Below are 16,145 nucleotides of genomic sequence, written 5' to 3' on the forward strand. Positions count from 1 at the left end.
TCTCTATGTAACTCTTTCAAATAAATAAATAAATCTCTCTTTTTTTTGGTGCAAGTTTTTTGTTTGAGATCCAGGTGGGGTTTTCCATTGTGTTCGTTTCCCGTGGAGGTGGCCAAGTCCCCTCCTGGAAGTCTCTGTGAGGCACTCAGGAGAATCCGGGACAGTGGTGACCTCAGAGGGGAGGGGACAGGAGGGGACGCCCCGCGAGGCTCCAGGTCAGCAGCCAGGCTGGGCTTCACGGGGCCTTGTTGACGGCACTCCTCACCTGTGCTCCTAACTGTATTGGTGTGTCTGAGCGGCAGAGAGAGCCAGAGTGACCTGGAGCGCGCGACTCCCTGCAGGTCCCTTCCCCGATGACTGCGGTGGCCGGGGCAGGGCCAGCCCAAAGGCCAGAGCCCGGAACTCCACCCAGGTCCTCCACGCAGGTGGCAGGGACCCAACCAGCGGAACCCTCACCTCTCTCTCCCAGGGCCTGCATTAGCAGGGGCTGGGGTCAGGGGGAGAGCTGGGCGTTGAACCCAGGCACCCCGGGCTGCTAACCAGCACTAACCTAGCCACGAGGCCAAGCCCCGCCCCTGCGATTTCTCACTCCTAGGTTTTCCTGAATGTCCCTAAGCGAGCAGCTTCCTGGGTTTGGGGCGCACGTGTCCCCCATGAAGCCATCCTGGTAACCAGGAGTGGGGGCAGAGTCATCACCTCCCTCGTCTCCCCTGGCAGACCTCGCCCTGCTTTCTGTCCCTACGGACCCCTGTGCGGGCTCTAGAATTTTCCACAAATTCTGTCCCAAAGCGGGTTCGTGCAGTCATCTGGTGACCCACATTTGGGTCGCTCCCGGGCCTGGGCGGCTGCAGACGGAGCTGCCGTGAACATCTGTGCACGGAGCTCTGCTTGGAGTCCGCTCCCGTTTCTTTTCAAGATTTAATTTATTTATTTGAAAGGCAGAGTGACAGGCAGAGAGAGGCAGAGTGACAGAGATCCTCCATCCACTGGTTCACTCCCCCGATGGCCGCCACAGCCGGGCCTGGTCCAGGCTCAAGCCGGCAGGTGGTGCAGGCGGCGGCTCCACCTGGGTCTCCCGTGTGAGTGGCAGGGACCCCGCCCTCGAGCCCTCCTCCCAGGAGCATTGCGGGCAGCTGGATGGGAAGTGGAGGCAGAGCCGGGCCCACCCAGGCACCCCAAGCTGCAGCCTGCTCTTCCGTTTTTGTAACAGTGTCTTTCCGACAGCAAAACTCTGGATTTTTTGAAGTCCCCTCGAACAGGTTTTTGTCATGCTCCCTATTTGGTGTCCTTTGTAAAAAATCTTCGCCAAACCCGAGGTTCCTAGAATTTTCTTCTAAAAATTTTATCATATCAGCTCTTAGATCTAGGACAGAAAGTTAATTTTTGGATTGGAGTGAGTCGGGTTGATCTGGTGTGCGTTGGGTTGACTTGGTGTGAGCTGCTCCTAGGTGTCCCCTCCCCCTCTCCCACACTGCTGGTAAATGAGATTGTATAAAAATGCCCAATTTGGGGGTAGTCATTTGTACACAGACGAGATGTTCAGGCGTTGGCCCAGTGTGTCCCCTAGGGGATTCTACCCAGACGCTTCTGTCACCTTCGTAAACACCCTGCGGTGCCTTCTTGCTCCAGTGAGAACCCGGGATGACTGGAGGTGGAGAGAGCGGACGTCCAGCCTCGCTCCCATCCCCGGGGGGAAAGCGTCCAATCTCCCACCGTCAAGTAGGGTGACAGGAGACCCCGCCTGGGCAGAGGAAGCTCCCTGTGCTCCGACTTTGTCTTTCTGCATGTAGTAGGATGAACAGACCTTCGTCCCTTTTCTGTCTGGTTAATAACCGAGCTTGGCAACCTTGACTTTCAGATGTTAAACCGCTGGGGACGAAGTCCACCTGTCACAATGCATTGCCCTTTACTAAGTAGATTGTGGTATTCAGCAGGATTTCTCTATGTCCATGCTGGCTTTTGTGTTCCTTGCTTGTAATTTTTTTCTGGCTCTGGTTTTGGGAGGAGGCTGGCTTTGTGGGATGCGTGAGGGGAGTGGTGCCTCTTTTTCAATGTTCTGGACAGTTTTGTGTAGAATTGTTTTCATTTCCTGCTCAAACATTTGGCGGGATTCACTGGTGCAGCCGTGTGAGCCCGGAGTTTTCCCTGTGGGGGGGTTGGGAGCCATATGTTCCGTTTCTAGAATCTGTGCAGACATTTAGGGTCCCACCCACTCTCTTCCATGAGCTTGGCCGTTTGAGTCACCCAGGACACTTGTGTCCGATGTATCGGTAAAATCCCACTGGCCCCTGCCCTCAGCCCCAACTGCGCGTCTGTGGGGTCTGTAGTGGTGCCTCCTGTCTCCTTGCACTGCTGATGGGTTATCTTCTCTAGAAATCTCCATCTTCTCCATCAGCTTTAGGTCGAGTTGATTTTCTTTTCTCTTCTTTTCTTATTGTTGACAGGCAGAGTGGACAATGAGAGAGAGAGACAGAGAGAAAGGTCTTCCTTTGCCGTTGGTTCACCCTCCAATGGCCGCCATGGCTGGTGCACCGCGCTGATCCGAAGGCAGGAGCCAGGTGCTTCTCCTGGTCTTCCATGAGGTGCAGGGCCCAAGCACTTGGGCCATCCTCCACTGCACTCCCGGGCCACAGCAGAGAGCTGGCCTGGAAGAGGGGCAACCGGGACAGAATCCGGCGCCCCAACTGGGACTAGAACCCGGTGTGCCGGCGCCGCTAGGTGGAGGATTAGCCTGTTGAGCCATGGCGCTGGCCTCGAGTTGATTTTCTTTATTGTTTTTCTATTTCTCCTGTTAATTCTTTCCTTTCTTTAGTTTCTTTCCATGGAAGATGAGGTCCTTGGAGATGTTCTTCTGTTCTGATAGAAGGATCTAAGGCACAGGCCAGCCTTGTGGTACAGGGGGTAGAGCTGCCTCCTGCAGCACCGGCATCCCATGAGCGCCAGTTCGAGCCCCTGCTGCTCCACTTCCAATCCAGCTTCCTGCTAACGCGCCTGGGAAAGCAGAGGAAGATGGCCCAAGTGCTTGGACCCCTGCACCATGTGGGAGACCCAGATGGAGTTCCTGGCTCCTGGCTTCAGCCTGGCTCAGTCCTGGCCACTGGGGCCACTGGAGAATGAACCACTGGATGAAGGACCTCTCTCTCTCTCTCTCTCTCTGTCTCATCCTCTCTCTGTGTAATTCTGCCTTTGAAATAAATAAAACTTTAAAAAAGAATCTAAGGCTATAAAATGTCCTCTAGTCACTGCTTTAGTGTTGATACACCATGTTTTCATTTTCATTTAATTCAAATATTTTCTGCTTTCCTTTGTGATTTTTAAAGATTTATTTATTTATTTATTTGAAAGGCAGAGTCACAGAGAAGCAGAGGCAGAGAGACAGAGAGAGAGAGACAGGTCTTCCATCCACTGGTTCACTCCCTGAGTGGCCACAACAGCTGGAGCTGGGCCGATCCGAAGCCAGGAGCCAGGAGCTTCTTCTGGGTCTCCCACACAGGTGCAGGGGCCCATGGACTTGGGCCATCGTCCACTGCTTTCCCAGGCTGTAGCAGAGAGTTGGATTGGAAATTAGGCAGCCAGGACTCAACCCAGTGCCCATATGGGATGCCGGCACTGCAGGCGGTGGCTTTACCCACGACACCACAGCGTTGACCCCACGATGATTTCTTTCTTTCTTTTTTTTTTTTTTGACTCATGCAGACATGTGGTGTCTACTCCAGAGAAGTTTTCTATGAGTCTCTCTGTTTCCGACTTCTAATCCAATTCCATGATGGTCCGAGAACATTCACTGTGTGATCTGAATCCTTCAACATCTATTGTGGTCTGGTGTCGGTGCTGTGGCGTAGCGGGTAAAGCCACCGCCTGCAGTGCCAGCATCCCATACGGGTGCTGGTTCCTGTCCTGCACAGCTCTGGCCGTTGTGGCCATCTGGGGGGTGAACCAGCAGATGGAAGCCCTCCTCTGTCTCTGTCTCTGTCTCTGCCTCTCTCTCTCTGCCTCTCTCTCTCTCCCTCTCTCTCTGCCCCTGCCTCTCTGTAACTCTGCCTTTCAAATAAATAAATAAATCTTAAAAATCACTGTGCGATAAGGCTGGGGGCTCCCCAGGGCCTCCCCCGGGGGGGGGGGGGGTCCGTGACCCTATCCCGAGGGTGTAGGCAGGGCGGGACTGTGCTGTGAATTGTGCTTCCGGGTGAGAACTAGGGCTGCTGGGTGGAGTTCAGCCCGGACGCCCGGGACCAGGTACGATGGTGGCAAGGACCGGCCGGGCCCCCAAAGCAAAGAAGGAGGTGGACTTGGAGCTCCGAGGAGGTGACACTGAGTGGGTGTGTGCCAGGTGGGAGGGCTCAGAGGGGACCGAGTGCCGTTTCTGTTGTCCCTGCCCTGTTTGCTTCAGTCTGCAGCCGTCTGCAAACCTGTCAATCATGCGCTCCCTCGGGAGCCACCCCGCCCTCCGGATGCCAGGAACTCTGCCTCCCCCCCACCCCGTGTCCACTCTGTCCCTGGGTGCGGCCCCCAGTGGCCCTGCTTGGGTACCAGTGTGGTCCTCCTCGCGCAGTGAATACAGGTGACAACTGAACAGCCAACAGCCTCGTCTCGCCCGTGTTAGGGGCCAGGAGTGCGGCCACCCACAGCCAGGGCAGGAGGCCCACGGAACTGGATGGGAGGTGGCAGCCAGGGTGCGCTGGGCTGGGAGTCACCTTTGGGGTGGGCACGACCTGGACACCTGTACCTGGTGACCCTGGGGCAGGCTGCATTTATTGAACCGTGACCTGTGCAGAGATCGGAGACCCCACAGCCTCTCCCACTTAGAGGTGAGGGCTCCGTGGGGGTGGGGTGAACCTGGAGCCCCAGGCTGAGTTGGGGTGCGAAGCTGGGAGGCCGGCTGGGAAGGGTCACGCGGGCAGGTGTGTCCCACTGCCCCAGGCTCCTGCGGGACCCGGGCAAGGTGGGGGAGAACAGGTCGGGCGAGCAGCAGAGCCACGCCCACCCTGCCATGCGGGGTCCGGGAGTCTCCGCCGCTTCCACCCAGCTGCTCCGGCAGGCGGCCATTCTAAAGCCAGGTGCTTTCCATCACGGCCACCTCGCGCCTGCTGCCCCTGGCCTTGGCCGATCTCCTGGAACGTGCAAAGAGACAGCAATGACCTGTGACCGAGCGGCCGCACTCGGGGGTGTGGGGCAGAGCTGGGGTCAGCGGGGAGCCTGGGGGTGGAGCTTCAGTGCCCACTGCACCCCACCCCTCCCCCTCCACTTCCACCCTTTCCTCTCCCCCCTCCACGCTTCCCCCCTCCCCCTCCCCCCCCACGTCCCCTCCCCCCCCCACGTGGCCTCCGTCACTCACTGGCCCTCCAGGTCCTGGATGGTGTCGGGGAGCGGAAGTCCCTGGGTCTCGGGGAGGAAGAGCAGGACTCCTAGGCTGGAGACGACGGGGGCCAGGCCGTAGGAGAGCGGCGGCAGCAGCGGCAGGGCCTGGCGGGCCATCCTGACCAGGGGGCCCAGCATGGCCCCGAGCCGGCTTACCGACTGCTGGAGGCCATCTGCGGTCATCCTGCAGGCGAGGGGGGTGCAGGCCCCGTCACGGCCGCCACTGGGTCAGCACGTGGGGCAGTCGGGCTGCGACTGGGGTGCCCGGGGATGGGGGAGGGAGCTGCCTGTTCAAGGCCTCCCTTAATGCCACCTCCTCCATGCAGCCCACCTAGATTTGTCCACATAGCCCTTCAGGGCCTAGGGTCCACCCCTTTCTCTCTGTCATTAGGACACCAGAGTCTAGCAGTCTAGATTTTGATGGGATATAAATGAATCAATATACATTTGCCGGCGCTGTGGCGTAGCGGGTAAAGCCACCGCCTGCAGTGCCGGCATCCCATATGGGCGCCGGTTTGAGTCCCGGCTGCTCCGCTTCTGATCCAGCTCTCTGCTATGGCCTGGGAGAGCAGTAGAAGATGGCCCGAGTCCTTGGGCCCCTGCACCTGCATAGGAGACCCGGAAGAAGCCCTGGCTCCTGGCTTTGGATTGGCCCAGCCCGGCCCTCCGGTCAGTCAGCGCCTACCCTTGAGCCTCAACTCCCCCCACCCTCCGTGGCTAATTGCGGGTCGACATCTCCCCGTCTGTGGCCTTGCGTGTTTGCTGCAGCCTTGGGGTGTGCGGAGACAGGCGGCTCCCCGGGGCCCGGAGGGGAGGTCCTGGCCACATAGGAGGTGTCGCCCCAGTCCTGGTGTTCCCGAGGGGGCGGGGGCGGGGGGCCTCCTGTGCTGCTCTGGAGAGGTCCCCCTGGCTCCAGACCCCCGACCCCTCGACCCCCCAGCGCCCCGCCCTGCCCGCGCGGCCCCGCCTACCGCAGCGAGGTGGGGAACAGCTCGTTCTTGTACAGGGAGAGGCAGGTCAAGTCCGTCCCGAAGCAGCCCTTGCCCAGCACGGCGAGCGCCACGCGCAGCGTCGGCCAGTCTGGGCGGAGGAAGCGGGCGTGAGGGGCCGGGCCCCGGGCAGGAACCCAGGCCGGCAGGGACAGGGCCCGGAGAAGCCAGGCTGCGGCAGGACCACCGCGGGGGCGCTGGGGGCCTGGACTCCCCCTGGACCGCTCCCTGGGCAGCTCCGCCTTCCTGCGCCCTCGCGGGGCGGCCACAGACCCCCAAGGCAGGGATTTGCCCCGCGCCGGGCTCCGCCTGCGGGCGTCTCCCTCCCCTGTCCTCCGCCGCCCCAGGACGCGCATCCCGGGCCTTCCTGAGCCCGACAGCGGGACAGGCGAGAAGAGACGCGCACGCACCTCCCTGCGTGCACACATGTGTGCCCCTGTGTCAAAACGCACACACATGTTTGCACGCACATGCACACCCACACGCAGGCCCAGGCGCGCCCTGTGCACGCCCACACACGTGTGCCCGGCTGCCCTCCCGGCCTTGGCCTCACCTCGCGGCAGCAGCGCGTTGGCCAGGATGGAGGAGCCGGCCAGAGCGTGGGAGGCGGCCAGGGTCGCCCGGCGGCCCAGGAGCCTCAGGAAGAAGGCGGTGGCAGCCCGGCCCAGGAAGTCCACGGCGCCGAAGAGGATCTGCAGCAGGAAGATGTCGCTCCCCAGGCTCTGCAGGTCCAGGACCAGCCCGTAGTAGGAGACGGTCAGGGTGAAGCTAGGGAACAGAGCGGGTGCCAGGCTCCGTCCCCAGGGCAGCTGGGCCCCCAACACCTGCCCCGTGGCATCGCCTGTCCCCTGAGCTTGTCTGGGCTGGCGGGCCTACCTCGAGGTCCCCAGGGAGCAGGCAGAGCTGGGCTTCCAGTTCCAGCCCTGCCCACAGCTGCAGCTCCCTGCCGGGGGTGCCCTGGGAGGCCGCCGGTGAGGGCCCGAGGACTTGGGGTCCTGGCACTACCGGGGGAGGTGGGTGGAGCTCCCAGCGCCTGGCTTTGAGCCGGCCCAGCCCTGGCTGTGTAGACATGAAGGAACAAGCCAGCAGGTGGGAGAGCTCTGTCTCTACTTGTCAGTCTGTGTCCGGGCCCCCCACCCTGAAGTTCTGAAGTTCTCACGGGCCATGTGGGGGAACAACTTGGCTCGGGCTCAAAGGACGTTCTAGAACCTTCCATGGAAACAAGTGGGTTAACCACGGATGGCAACAAAACCCAACGGGAACGGCAGCTCCGGTCTCCCGTCCCTACTCCCGTCCCCAGCCTGTCTCCCTGTCCCTCCTCTGTCCCCATCCCTGTCCCCCACCCCCCACCCCCTTCCCCAGTCTGTCCCCTAGTCCCTGCCCCTGTCCCCAGACTGGCCCCCTGTCCCTCCTCTGTCCACATCCCTGTCCCCCACCCCCACCCCCTTCCCCGGTCTGTCCCCTAGTCCCTGCCCCTGTCCCCAGACTGGCCCCCTATCCCTCCTCTGTCCACATCCCTGGCCCTCTGTCCCTTATCCCCACCCCCACCCCGGTCCCCAGCCCTGTGCCCCCTCCCCCACCCCACCCAGGCCCCAGCCAGCCTACTTCACTGCCATCAGGGTCCAGGTCCTGCAGCGGAGCTCAGGCACTCGGAACAGGTCCAGCACAGACCTGTGGGCCTTCGCAGAGGCCATCTCCTCCATGTTGGACAGCAGCACCTCCGGGGAGAACAGGAGCACAGGGAGCGGGCGGGTGAATGGCCCGGCAGGGCGGGGGGAGTGGTGGGGGTGCCGGCCAGGCCTCTGGCTGGGGGCGGGGCAGTGCAGAGGCTTCCGCAGGCTGTGTCCCCGGTCCCGGCAGCAAGTCCTCTGCTGACACTTGCTTCCTCCAATGCCCGCCTTTAAGTAAGTGCGGCCTGTTTGCCCCAGGGCACCGAGCAGTCCCAGGAGGTGAGTGTGCAGTGTGGGCTGAGTCTGCTTACCTGGGGAGACACAGTGCTGGTGGTGCTGGTGGTGCTGGTGGTGCTGGTGGTGGTGGTGATGGAGGTGATGGTGGTGCTGGTGGTAGTGGTGATGGTGGAGGTGATGGTGGTGGTGGTAGTGGTGCTGGTGGTGCTGGTGGTGCTGGTGGTGATGGAGGTGATGGTGGTGATGCTGGTGATGCTGGTGGTAGTGGTGGTGATGGAGGTGATGGTGCTGGTGGTGCTGGTGGTGCTGGTGGTGGTGGTGGTGATGGAGGTGATGGTGATGGAGGTGATGGTGGTGATGGTGGTGATGGTGGTGGTGCTGGTGGTGGTGGTGGTGATGGAGGTGATGGTGGTGGTGGTGGTGGTGATGGTGATGGAGGTGATCGTGGTGGAGGTGATGGTGGTGGTGGTGGTGGTGGTGGTGGAGGTGATAGTGATGGAGGTGATGGTGGTGGTGGTGGTGATGGTGGAGGTGATGGTGGTGGAGGTGATGGTGGTGGTGGTGATGGAGGTGATGGTGGTGATGGTGATGGTGCTGGTGGTGATGGTGGTGGTGGTGGTGATGGTGGAGGTGATGGTGGTGGTGGTGATGGTGGTGATGGTGGTGGTGGTGGTGATGATGGTGGTGGTGGTGGTGCTGGTGCTGGTGGTGCTGGTGCTGGTGCTGGTGGTGATGGAGGTGGTGGTGATGGTGGTAATGGAGGTGATGATGATGGTGGTAATGGAGGTGATGGTGATGATGGTGGTGATGGAGGTGGTGGTGGTGATGGTGGTGGGGTGGTGGTGATGGTGGTGGTGGTGGTGGTGATGGAGGTGATCGTGGTGATGGAGGTGATGGTGGTGGTGGTGGTGCTGGTGCTGGTGGTGATGGAGGTGATGGTGATGGTGGTGATGGTGGTAATGGAGGTGATGATGATGGTGGTAATGGAGGTGATGGTGATGATGGTGGTGATGGAGGTGGTGGTGGTGATGGTGGTGGGGTGGTGGTGATGGTGGTGGTGGTGCTGGTGATGGAGGTGATCGTGGTGATGGAGGTGATGGTGGTGGTGATGGTGCTGGTGGAGATGGTGATGGAAGTGATCATGGTGATGGTGATGGTGGTGGTGGTGATGGTGGTGCTGGTGCTGGTGGTGATGGAGGTGATGGTGATGGTGGTGATGGTGATGGAGGTGATGGTGATGGTGGTAATGGAGGTGATGGTGATGATGGTGATGGAGGTGATGGTGATGATGGAGGTGGTGGTGGTGATGGTGGTGGTGGTGATGATGGTGGTGGTGGTGGTGATGGTGGTGGTGATGGTGATGGTGGTGATGGTGGTGATGGTGGTGGTGATGGTGGTGGTGGTGATGGTGATGATGGTGGTGGTGATGCTGGTGATGATGGTGGTGGTGCTGGTGGTGGTGGTGCTGGTGATGGTGGTGGTGGTGATGATGGTGGTGGTGGTGGTGATGGTGATGGTGGTGATGGTGGTGATGGTGGTGGTGATGGTGATGGTGGTGGTGGTGATGGTGATGATGGTGGTGGTGATGCTGGTGATGATGGTGGTGGTGCTGGTGGTGGTGGTGCTGGTGATGGTGGTGGTGATGCTGATGGTGGTGGTGATGATGGTGATGGAGGTGATGGTGGTGGTGATGGTGATGGTGATGATGGTGGTGGTGATGGTGGTGATGATGGTGGTGGTGATGGTGGTGGTGGTGGTGATGGTGGTGGTGGTGGTGATGATGGTGGTGGTGATGGTGGTGACGGGGTTGGCCGTGGGGTGGCTGGCAGTGTTCTCCCTGACAGTACCTCTGGGCTGGCCTTCCTGGGTCAAGTCACACTCCGAGGCACAGAGGGCAGTGTCTCACCTCCATGGTCAGTGTCTTTTTGGCTTCCTTGTGCCCATTGATTCTCGCCACCTTGGTGAGCTCGCGAAGTGCTCGGTCTGGTTTGCCCGTAATGATCAGCCACCGGGCAGACTCGGGCAGCCACCTGGGAAAGAGCAGGGGCTGGGCTGGGTCTGTGCCATCGTGGTGCACACGGGGCACTCCCCGCAGTCCGTGGCGGGGAGGTGGTGGGCAGGGGACCCTCCATGTGCGCCATCCCTCTGTGCAGCTCCAGCCAGGCTGGCAGACTCGCAATCCAGCTGCAAGCCAACTTCTTCCCATGCCCCCCTCTCTAGCCTCTCGGGCTGCTGGACACCTGCCTGCAGGGCACGGGCTGCCCGGCCATGGGTGTCCCAAGAGCCGCCTGCTACTCCAGTGGGGCTGGGGTCGTTCTGTGACAGAAAGGCCACCCGGTTCTGAGTTTGGGGTTTTTTGTTAAGCCCCTTTAAGACATCACAGCTGGGCCAGGGCAACCTCGGGCAGGGGCGCTGGCCTTTCTGAGCCCGATCATGGTGACTGGGGGGCCCAGGAAGGGTCATCCCGGCTCGGCCTTCCTCCGTGCTGGTTATGTGCTGTGACCTCCTCGTGGTCAGGGGCTTCTTGTTTGGGGGCTGTCGGGTCTCCCGGCCTAGGGCAGGGGCCCAGGACACAGCAGAAGACGTGTGCCTGTCGATTCGCCACGCTCCTGCCTGGAGCTGTCCCAGCCCAGGTCCGCTGGGCTCCGGCTCAGGACACAAGAGAACTTAGGGGGCCACGGTCTGTGCTGACTCCTCGGCCCGCTCTCCCCGGTCCCCGCTCAAGGAGGCGTCTCCGGACCTCGGGGGTTTGCAGCTGCTGATGCTTTCACACCCAAGCTCGGCGCTCACGCACGCCGACGCGCGGGGCTGTGCAGCAGGGCAACGGGTCGGGGGGCCGCTGGGGTGTGCGGGAGAGCCCAGGGCCACAGCCTCAGCCCAGGGGCCGGGGAAGCAGCTGCCACTCGACTGGAGCCCTGGAACTTCCAGTTTTTTAAGAGAAGATAAAATATTGATTTTCTTCATTCTCGCTTGTTTTCAGATACGGTCTGACTTTCCAGTGTCTAGTTAGATATTTGCTTTAAAATCACCATTCGAGGGGCTGGTGCTGTGGCGTAGCGGATAAAGCCACTGCCCACAGAGCCAGCATCCCATATGGGGTACCTGTTCAAATCTCGGCTGCTCCACTTCGCATCCAGCTCCCTGCTAATGTGCCTGGGAAAGCAGTGGGGGAATGGCCCAAGTGCTTGGGCCCCTTCACCTGCATGGGAGACCCGGATGAAGCTCCTGGCTCCTGGCTTTGGATGGGTACAGCTGTGGCCATTGCAGCTGTTTGGGGAGTGAACCAGAGGATGGAAGACCTCTCTCTCTCTCTCTCTCTCTCTCTCTCTCTGTAACTCTGCCTTTCAAATAAAAAAAAAAAAAAATCACACGCTGTAGGGCTGGCCAGTGACAGCCAGTCGGGCTGGCTGGGAGCTGTGGGGCTCGGCTAACAGGCTCGCTCTGCATCATCTCGGGGCCCTGGGGCCAGCCAGGGCGACGGGAGTGAGGGGACGGCCTCCCACCCTAGCCGTCCCATGGGAAGACGCCCCGGGTAGCACAGACCAGGACATCAGAGCGGCAGCAAACAGCGGCACGGACAGGGCCAGCTGGAGGGTGCGCCAGTCCCGCAGGGCGACGGCCAGGCCGCCCAGGGCCATCTGGCCGGTGCTGAAGGTGCATCCCAGGATCGTCATGGTGACGGCCCGCCTGCTGGTCGTGGTCCACTCCACGGCTGCAAGGCAGGGAGGGGCCAAGTGAGGGCCCCGCCCCTGCCGCCACCCCCACCCCAGCCCAGGCAGGGGCCCACCTGGCACTCACTCAGTGTCATCAAGACCAGGATGAGGCCAGCCAGCCCGAAAGCGCTCAGGAACCGGAGGCCGCAATAGACCGGGAAGTTCGGAGCAAAGATGGTGGCCGTGCCGCTCGCAGCCACCTGCAGGCAGCCCCAGGTGAGCATGGGCTTCCGCCCCAACCTGTGGGGGGACACGGAGAGGCCTGGAGAGGGCCCCCCCCCCGCAGGCAGCTCCTCCTTCTGGAAGCTTCTGGGAGCCCCTGCTGTTGGCCTTGCTCTCCCAGGACAGTGCAGCCTGGTGGTCACAAACACGGGTTGTGGAGCGAGCGCCCGGCACATCGGTGAAGACCCTGGTGCCCCGTATCCGAGGACCTGGGTTCCAGCGCCCGCTGCCCGCTCACGTACATCCGGGATGGCAGCCGGGACGGCTCAGGACTCGGGTCCCTGCCACCCACACCCGAGACTGGACTCCTTCCCGTTCCGGGCTTGTGGGTTTGGCCTGGCCCAGTCCCAGCTGTTGTGGGCATCTGAGAAGTAAGGCAGCCAACAGCTGTCTGTCTGTCTGTCTGTCTGTCTCCCTCTCTCTTGCTCTCCCTCTCTTTCTTTGCCAATCAGAAAACAGCACCCATACGGCTTTGGTGTCCCCCTTCTGCCCTCAGTGGGTGGCCCTGGACACGCAATGGGGGTTTTCTGTTGACTCCTGGGTTATGGCCACCAAGGCACGGAGCCAGCGACGGTAGCAGAGAGGCCAAGTGCACGCGACCTCCAGCAAGACCACTCCTCACCTGTGCACGCGGCCGAAGGCCCACGGGAGCCACGCGGCCCCTCAGCCTGGGGCCTGTGTGCCCTGTGTCTCTGCAGCCACCAGGCCGCTTGCCCAACGTGTGCACTGCTACAGTGTGCCTCGGCCCTGCCTTGCCTGTCTGTCCAGCGCCCAGGAGCAGGGACCCCGGCCCCCGCGGGAGGGCCTCAGCCCTGACTCCTGCCATGTGTCTGACTGCACGGGCGGCCCCAGGACTGCGGGCTGTCGGCCCCTGACTGTGAGCTGGACCCCTGCCCTAGGCTCAGGCTGCCATGGTGACAGCAGCCGCTGCCCCTCCCCCCCCCCCCCCCCCCCGTGTGCGTCCGGTGGAACTCGTCCTCCCCTCGGCAGCTCGGCGCGCCCACGCCACCAGCTCAGAGGCGTCCAGCCCCGGCCATCTGCCCCTGTTGCTCCCGGTGGCCAGCGCCACTTCCTGGTGGCCTCCTCCACGGATCGCTGGCCAGTGCGATCCGGGCTCCCCCCGGCTCTGAGCTCTGAGGGCACAGGCACGGGGCTCCTGGCCGCCCCCTGCCCCCTGCCCACCCATCCCTGCATGGCGTGCCTGGCTCATGTGAGCATCCAGGGAGGCCTCGGGCCCGGGAGGGGTGGGAGAGGCCAGCAGGAGCAAGGGCAGCTTCACAGGAGGGCGAGCGGGGAGGGGCCAGGCGAGAGGCAGGTGCAGGAGGCAGGTGCGCGAGGGAGGCAGTCGGGGCCTGGGGGGACCCGGAACAGCTGGGTGGGCATGGGGAAACCGAGGGGCAGGAGGGGAAGGGCGTGCTGTAGGGGGCAGGGCTGTCCCTCCGTGGCTGCCAGGGGTTGGGCCCCATGTGTGGGGCCTGCCTCAGCTCCCAAACCCAGCACACAGACGCTGCGTGCCCTGGGCAGGGGGAGGGCGAGGGCAGGAGACGAGGCTGAGGGTGAGCGTGAGCGAGGCAGGGGCTGGGGGCTTCGGAGGCCTGGCGCGGCTTCACCTGGCCCCCCGTGCCCCCGCCCCGCCTCAGACCCCGGCCTTTGCTTCCGTCCAGGCCCCTGGGATCCGTGAGACTCCACCCACTCGGCCTCTTCTCCCTCTCTGGCAAGTCTCAGCCACCCCTCAGGTCTCCGCTTAGACGCCGCTTCCTCCGAGAAGCCCTCCCAGGTGCCGGGATGGGTCCCGCCCGTCCCTGCTCCCGTGCCTAGGGTTGAGAGACAAGGGCCTGGGGCTGCCAGGGGGCAGGCTGCGCCATGCCTGGTATACAGTAGGAGCTCAGTCAGGCTCGGCAACAGCTGAAGGTGCTATTCTCGTGCAAGCTGACATGGCACCAAGGTTTGGATGCCAGGGAGGAAGTGGGTGTCCCGTTAGGGAGCACGGATGTGCAGGGGCGGCCTTCCCGTCCCCCCGCCCCCACGGCTGCACTTGCTTCCGGGGAGCGACACTCACCGGGAGGAGAGGAGGCCGAAGGCGGCGGCTCCCACCAGGATGCCCGCCATGAAGATGGACTGGCCCAGGGGCTTCAGGCCCTCAGAGTCGCACACCAGGTCCCACTGGAAGAGAGAGACCCGGGACCCGGGAGCTGGGGGCTGAGGCCCCTGGGGGGGGTGCTCCTGCAGCCTTGGCCGTGGCCCCCTGATCCCCGGAGCCAGGCCACTGTCTGCTGGCGGTGGGACCTTGCACCCGCTCGGAGCCCTGCTGCACACCGTGGGGCCCAGCCGTGGTCAGGGGCAGGAGGGACCCCAGGGAGCAGGAGAATGACAATGGCAGTGGGGGGAGCAGGGGCCGCAGGGGTCAGCCCCAGGCCTGAAAGAGAGCTGCCGTGCCATCACCCAGGACTCCTCCCTGCTCCCTCTGCTCCTGGAAGAAACCCCACCCCCACCCCACCCTGCCCGAGTCCCTGTGTCCCGCCTCACTGGGCTCCTGTCCCTTCAGACCCAGGGACCTTTGTCCCCCGCCAGGCTTTCCTGGTGCTCACAGGACTGTGTCCATCTCCCACCCACCCCCTCGGTTGGAAGGAGCCTCCTGTCCCCTCCCCACTCCCACAAAGGACTCGGTGTTGGAGCTGTGTGTCCCAGGGCAAGTCACGGAGCCTCTCTGTGCTTCTTACGACGTCTCACGGTTCAGACAGCGGCAGTAACAGGACCCCCGCCACGCCCACCCCTACGGGAGCAGCACTGGGACAACACCTGCTGCGGGGCGGGTGCAGGGTGGGGTGCGCTGTGACCCAGCCCTGACCAGAATCCGGGGTGGTCCGTGCAGACGTGTTGGGTGACAGGGGGTTGTTTGCTTGGCCACATGTCAATTAGGCCCTAGCCCTGACCCTCAGCTGCCCCTGTGCCGTCCAGTCCTCCAGTCCAGCCGTGTCCTCTCCCCGGCTCCTCACCGCCCTCCCGCCCCAGGTGAGGTCTGCCTGGCCAGAACCTTGCTGAGCCCAAACCCTCCCCAACCCCGGGCCGCCCACAGACCCATGCCGCCCGCCTGCTGCCCCCGGGTCAGGATTGGTCCTCCTGCCCCCTCCCCCCACTGCCGGCCCTGTCGCCGGAGCCCCTGTCCCTGGTGCTCCAGCCTGCCACAGCCATCAGGGGACAGTCCTCCCTCGCTGGTGGTGGGGAGCCGCTGGGGTCACCCCGTCACGGGCGGCCGTCTGGGGAGGCCTCACCTCGGCCACGATGGTGGAGGCAAAGGTGCTGCGGTCATAGACCCAGCCGTCCACGCACGGCTCCGTGGCCGCCTCGCTCCAGTTGGCGGCCGTGGCGTTGGGGTCCAGGAGCTGCCACTGAGGTTGGCGGAAGCGGCGGCACTGGTGTGGCTGCCGGTCGGGGCCCGGTGGGATGGCCACGGCCAGGAGGGCCTCTGGCCGCGGGGCCCCGGTGACGCCGGCCTGGGCCGTGCTGTTGTCCAGGAGGGGCACCCAGCAGCGGTGGCCGGGGACGGCGGCCGAGAAGTTCTCCAGGAGCATCTGCGGGGGCACCAGGAGGGCGGGGAGGACGAGGGTGAGGACCTGCAGGGCCTGGAAGAGCCCCAGGCCCCCGGCCTGCTCCAAGAGGTCCTCAAACGCCATGGACAGAGGCGCCAGGAGTCCGCGTGCGGCCACCGCACCGTTGCCAAATCCCAGATCCAAGGCCACCGAGACCCCAGGAGGCGCGGGGCAGTGCCTGCTACGTGGACGGCTCAGCGCTCTGCAGAGGGGGCACTGGGGGACAGGGGCTGTCCCGGGACCCGAGCGGCCGGCGGGGCGAGCTGCCCCCCACCAGGAGGGCTCAGCCACCCTCTGGGTCTCCCCCAGGGCCGGAGCAACCAGTCCCTCAGATTTTTAGGAAAAATGAGACAATGTTGCGATGTC

General features: G+C 63.1%; 1 protein-coding gene across 2 annotated transcripts; it reads right to left on the reverse strand.

Moving 5' to 3' along the window:
• Nucleotides 1–5,047: 5,047 nt before the first annotated feature.
• SLC22A11 (solute carrier family 22 member 11) lies at nucleotides 5,048–15,863 on the reverse strand. Of its 2 annotated transcripts, XM_062197793.1 has the most exons (10): nucleotides 15,462–15,863; nucleotides 14,249–14,352; nucleotides 12,053–12,207; nucleotides 11,798–11,966; nucleotides 10,161–10,284; nucleotides 7,953–8,065; nucleotides 6,901–7,115; nucleotides 6,330–6,438; nucleotides 5,336–5,542; nucleotides 5,048–5,111 (listed from the first exon to the last, which is right to left on the reverse strand). In XM_062197793.1, exons 1-10 carry the CDS (start codon nucleotides 15,861–15,863, stop codon nucleotides 5,048–5,050), a joined length of 1,662 nt encoding a protein of 553 aa, XP_062053777.1. The 2 variants fall into 2 exon arrangements, with proteins under 2 accessions (XP_062053777.1, XP_062053778.1); XM_062197794.1 differs by lacking the exons at nucleotides 6,330–6,438; nucleotides 6,901–7,115.
• Nucleotides 15,864–16,145: the final 282 nt, after the last annotated feature.

Source organism: Lepus europaeus, chromosome 7 (assembly GCF_033115175.1).
Source record: "Lepus europaeus isolate LE1 chromosome 7, mLepTim1.pri, whole genome shotgun sequence".
NCBI classification, from domain to species: Eukaryota; Metazoa; Chordata; class Mammalia; order Lagomorpha; family Leporidae; genus Lepus; species Lepus europaeus.

Bases quoted from the DNA above. Each gene is read 5' to 3' on its own strand.
- SLC22A11 (XM_062197793.1), bottom strand. From the start codon at position 15,863: ATGGCGTTTGAGGACCTCTTGGAGCAGGCCGGGGGCCTGGGGCTCTTC. The intron at 10,285-11,797 runs GTCTGTGCTACC...GCTCTTTCCCAG, and splicing joins GCTGCCGCTCTGATGTCCTG to GTGGCTGCCCGAGTCTGCCC. The intron at 5,543-6,329 runs GTAGGCGGGGCC...CCTCGCCTGCAG, and splicing joins CTGTTCCCCACCTCGCTGCG to GATGACCGCAGATGGCCTCC.